This window comes from Phaethon lepturus, unplaced genomic scaffold, assembly GCF_000687285.1.
Source record: "Phaethon lepturus isolate BGI_N335 unplaced genomic scaffold, ASM68728v1 scaffold4649, whole genome shotgun sequence".
Taxonomy (NCBI): Eukaryota; Metazoa; Chordata; class Aves; order Phaethontiformes; family Phaethontidae; genus Phaethon; species Phaethon lepturus.
In genome coordinates this window covers 1,832-7,330 of record NW_010562610.1, presented here as the reverse complement: position 1 = coordinate 7,330, position 5,499 = coordinate 1,832, and the positions used below count along the sequence as shown (strand labels likewise).

At 36.8% G+C, this 5,499-nt stretch overlaps 1 protein-coding gene across 2 annotated transcripts in view; it reads left to right on the top strand.

Moving 5' to 3' along the window:
- The window catches only part of SLC39A9 (solute carrier family 39, member 9), a 19,560-nt gene extending 14,649 nt beyond the window's left edge, over positions 1 to 4,911 (top strand). For both annotated transcript variants that reach the window (XM_010294306.1, XM_010294307.1), the window contains 3 exons: positions 608 to 693; positions 2,655 to 2,789; positions 4,341 to 4,911. In XM_010294306.1, coding sequence (XP_010292608.1) covers positions 608 to 693; positions 2,655 to 2,789; positions 4,341 to 4,571 — 452 coding nt within the window. In that variant the 3' untranslated portion in view covers positions 4,572 to 4,911. The remainder of the gene's footprint in view (positions 1 to 607; positions 694 to 2,654; positions 2,790 to 4,340) is intronic.
- The last annotated feature ends 588 nt before the right edge of the window (positions 4,912 to 5,499 follow it).

Genomic DNA, 5,499 nt, shown 5'->3' with positions numbered 1-5,499 from the left:
AGTTATTGTCTTAGATAAGTCATAAGATGTTGATCAAAAAGATATTTCTTCACTAAATGAAGTGTCTATGTATTAATGATTAATACCGTATCCATTTCCTATTTCATTTAGACAATATATTTATGCTAAATGGTAAAAAAATAGTTTTTATGATAGTAAATAGTATTTACATTTAGTATTTACATAGTATTTACATTTGAACATTCATTTAAAACATAATAATTAAAAATCTCTTCATGCTAAGAAACTAAAGCAGATTTTTTAATTTAGACAGGAAGCCACTTCTTCTGTAGAAGACTAAAATAACTGAACTTGTTACCTGGTTCTAATCTGTCAGAATGTATTAATACTGAATAGATTTTCAGTATGGTTTTTATGGTCTTGAAAAATACAAGATGGCTGCTGTTGAGGGTTGTCTGAAATCCTGAAATTGTTGTGGCTTAAGAAACAAAGGGGAGTGAATCATGTGTTGGGTTGGTATTGTTAATAGCATTTTGAGTAACAGGACTTCTCAAATGAACATGTTTTCTACTGTGAGCTATTGAAGGGGTGGGAAAGCTGAAAATGATGTGGAGGAATAATCCATTAATTTGCACTGCTGTTTCAGCTGATGGTGTTGCATTGGGTGCAGCAGCTTCTACTTCTCAGACTAGTGTCCAGTTGATAGTGTTTGTTGCAATTATGTTGCACAAGGTAAGTCATCATCTAAAAAATCTTGTTTGTTCTTTAAAAGACTCTGAAAGCATACAGAAATTACTGAAGAGCTTAAGTTTTCTTGGCGATATAATCTGGAAATGTGTAATGCCATTGAAGTGACCAGATTAGTAGTATAGCTTCAAGGACCAAAAAGCACTGGTATGATGTATGACAGAATAGCAAATGATGGATGCCAAGTCTGAATGGGGTATGAATGAGGGTTTGGACTGCCTACTGCCTACCTTGGTTGGGAAAAGTCTCCCAAAAGTAGGGAGAGAAGAATAGCTCATGACGAAATGCGGCAGCTTCACACTCTCTTTTTCTGAAGCTAGTGGGGGGGTGGTATGTTTTTTAAAAAAAGAAACCAACTAAAAAACAAACAATGAAAACCACCAAGATTCTTACTGCTGTAAGAAGTGTGTTCAGAGAGGTTCTAGACAGTGAAGCACAGAAGTATAAGCTAGTGTACCCAAGGAGGAAAAGCAGTTTTATGCTGATTACAGCAGCTTTTTGGTTCTGTGATGTTCTCAAGAAAATGGTATTTGTTATGAAGCGTTTTAGTGTTTAAAGGGTTAGGTTTTTGAAACTACTTAGTAACAGAGTACTAAATTACAATTTCTGGTTACCTCTGTTATTGTAGTAGCTTCAACATCAGTCATATGCCATTTCTGCAGGAAAAAAATGTAAATGTTTTTCTGACGGTAACAGGCAAATAATGGCTCTTGAAGATGGGAAGATCTTTTTTCCTTAATGTTTGTGCAAAGATATCTATTAACTATATAAGTTCTAAACATATGTGTGTAGATGCAAGTTTGACTTATGGTAGCACATGCATATATTACAGTAACTAGTCATACATTCATCCAAAATCTTGCTTGCATAATTGCATGTTCAAAATGTTAGGAAATCCAGATCTAATACATCTTTTCTTCACTGTTCATACAATAAATTGTGGTTTACACAACCCTCTTCAAAGGTGGCAATGTCAATGTTACATCTTGCTGTGAAGTTTAGTTTATGTCTATTGCCAAATGAAACTTGCTTTTTAATTATTGTTAATGCTCAAATTAACTGAATTCTGAAATTGTGCAATTTTAGAAGAGGAAAATTTCTCCTGTGAGAGATTATCAAGAAATATTTGGTATTGAAAGAGAAATTTATTTCTTCTCTGGTGTCTTTTTTTTATTTTTTCTAGTCTTCTGATCCTTATTGGTGCTTTTTTCTTTCTCATCTTTTTTCCTTCACTCATGGTTTCCATCTTCTAGGTTTAAAAAAAAAGGAAAAAAGGATTTTGTGTTTAAAAAATACTCAGTATATTTTAGTTTTTCTTATCTCAGAAATGTCAGGGCGGACTGCTATTGTCTTTATGTGAGCAAAAATATAGTAAATTCTGAGTAGTAGGACAGCTATGCCTTGTGGATAAGAAACTGGATGCCAGCAGAGGGAGAAGAAGGAAGTTATTTGTTTGCTTCCCAGTGGGAACAGAAATGAAACTGAATGATGAACTAATCAAAAGAGCTTTTAAGTCTTTGTTCATGTGCAGTTATCTTCGGGAATTTTTTCCCCCCTCTATGTTAATTATAGACTTTTTCTGCTGTAGATAAAGAAACTGTGCATCTAAGGGTGCTTAGTAGTATCAGGACGAATACATAAGTTAACGGAGACTTAATTATTATAGCAGTGACTCAAGTCAGAACGAACATTTTAATATTTATAATGACTACACAAATATTTGTACTCTGATAGCCAGAACATGGGTTTCCATTAGGTACTGTTGTTAAGGTAGGGCAGTCTGCAGAATGCTATCGATTTGGGTTAACTGCAACATACCAGTGCTCTCCCTGAATTTCTTCCAGTTCAATGCATTTTGATGTAGTAAGTAGTGTTTCAACTTTATCTCAGATTTCAGGGGATTTTAGAAGATATTGTATTACCAGTGAATATTGGTTTTTTTGCAGGCACCAGCTGCCTTTGGCCTGGTTTCCTTCCTGATGCACGCTGGGCTGGAACGGAATCGAATTAGAAAACACTTGCTGGTCTTTGCATTGGCAGCACCTGTTATGTCCATGGTGACATACTTAGGGCTAAGCAAGGTAGGTCTGTGATTTTGTTTTGTTGAAAACGTAGCCTAGTGATGGAGTTTGGGGAAAGCAGTGTCATAGGGGGTTCATAAAACATAATTCCAAACGGCTTGAAAAATTTAGCAGAATGGAGATTTTAAAAAAAAAAAAAGTGGATAAAGAGGTAGCAATATAAATGTGTGAAACAAAAAAACCCCCATGCTTTCCGTCAGAACGAGTGATATAACTCCTCTATAGAGTTTTATATAGCTTTTTTTAGAAGGCTGATTTCTGTCTCTTCTCCTTTCTGCTGCTGCCTGCTGAGAACTTAGTCTGGTACATGAGTAAATTGTTATCTAATAACTATATAACTGAGTAATTTTCAGTGTTGCTGCATGCATTCTTATTTTAATAATGCAGATAGAAGATAATTTTTACTAGTTTCCCCCACTATCCCAGGATTGGTCCTATATGTTCAAAATCTTTATGGCATTATGGTGTTGTGTTGTATAGAATCTAATGTGACCTCATGAAACTCAAGGCATGAGAGGAAAGATTAAGTAAATCATCTGGGCTAATCCCTTTACTTGCCAGAAAGGAGTTATATTTGCAGTACAGGAGACAGCAGAAGGGGTTTGGTTTGTAAATAGAAATGAGAATGCTGTTTGAACGCCTTTTTGATGTAGGCTCACTAAGAGTTGGTTTTGCATTTTGCACTTCAGAAAGAACAGAGAATTGATAAGGCATAAGGGCTGTCACAGTGGTTGTATAGTTCCAGAGCAGAAGTATCTCTGCTCTTTGGAACAATAACCTGAGGGTATGCCAGACAACTAACATAACACCTGAGTTGGAAATTGTTCAAGAAGCATTTTGAAACTGATATGAGTGGATTTGCATTTCATTACATTTAATGATGAGTAGCATGATCTTAATCCTAGTATGAATGTGAAGAGGTGCTCAGTTTTGATCGAGGAGGTGTATTTCTTTATGAAATTTGCATGAAAATTCTGGAAACGTTTTGGGTGTTAACTTGTTCGTACAAATGAAATATTGAGAGTGTGATGATTTGGGACTTAAATCTAGAAAAATCTTGCTCTGAGCAGCAGGGGACCAGATATTTAACGGTGAACATCTTACTTGAACTCTTTGTTTAGAAAAAGCGCGGGGTGGGGGGGGGGGTGAGTCAGTCTTGAGTGTCCTTCCTAGAATTTGTGGCTTTGCAATCTGAATTTTTTTTAAGCATGTTTTGTAATTTTGACATTTTGTATGTTGCTGTGAGATGGTCAAACAAGATGCTTCTGCACCGACTGTGACCTTTTTCTTCTGTAAGGGTTTGTAGAAGTCTGAAGTGAGCTAACTAGGATGAGAGGGTCTTTCTGCCTCTCACATCAACTTTAGAATGCCAGTAGTTACATGTAAGGTGCAAGACACAAACCAACACATTAAACCATTGTCATTGTGAGAGTATGAGAGTTGACAGAAATCCTACTGTGTCTGGACACTTAGAGAATTTTTTAATTACTGACTGAAGAAATTCTGCTTATCCTCATTTTTTTTTCTCTTTCCATTTTTTTTCCATTTCAGAGCAGCAAAGAAGCCCTTTCAGAAGTCAATGCCACCGGAGTTGCTATGCTGTTTTCTGCTGGGACTTTTCTTTACGTTGCCACAGTTCACGTTCTCCCAGAAGTAGGAGGAATTGCTCATAGCCACAAACCTGAATCAACTGGAGGAAAAGGACTCAGTCGTCTGGAGGTGGCAGCCCTAGTATTAGGATGCCTTATCCCTCTAGTTTTGTCCATTGGACACCATCACTAAACGCTCGAATTTCACTGTTCTCCTCAATCTGAGCAGTAAATGTCGGCTGCTCCTTTTATTATTGTCTCTTACCCATCATCCATCCCATCCACTTTATGGAGTTCAGAGGGAATGTTGATTGCAAAATAAGGAATACTGGGAAAGTTTTTAGTGTAGCGAAATGTACTTTGGCAGCCGGACATAAATTCTATGTAACTTTCTTTTCTGAAGACATTTCCTATTTTACTTGTTACTTCTGGCCCTATTCTCAGGGAAGATGGAATTTGGAGTTTAAGAAACATGAGCAGGGAAGAATGTAGTGACTCATCATGAAATTGCAATCACCAAAGTATCCTGCAATTCGGCTTTCATAGCTGAGAGCAAAAACAAAGGATGGCTGCCTTGTGCGAGGTTGAAGTTTTTCTAATGAAGAAGGGGGTTCTCCCCCATCGGTTCTATGTTGTCCTGACAACGCAACTGGTCCTTGTCATGTTTGTCATTAATTGTGTTGCAAAAATGGGCTACACTTGGAATTCTGGACAGCACTGCTACTGTCACAGAAGTGTCACTGATACAAAAGAAATGATGTAGGATTAGAGTAGAAAATCAGATGGTTAAGAAAGTGCAAATGAATTTTGCAGTGTATTCCATTATTTAAGACAAAGGATAGAAGCAAGGAGACTATTGATTGTTTAAGCAATTGTTAATCAATTTTAAAAAGGCAGTATTTCTTGGGAGATGGTCTTCTGCCAAGTCAGTAAAGCATAGGCACCAAAAATCTAAGCAGGAATTAGGTATTGGGTACTGTGATTACACTACTGCTGCTGTTGAGGGAGATATCCATAGTGCCCTTTGAAATGGAGCTGTTCTGGGTTCTGAGGAGTAGAAATGTGATGGAGACAGCTGTTGAGGGACCAGAAAACTTAAGTAGCTCATTTTCAAAAGTCTG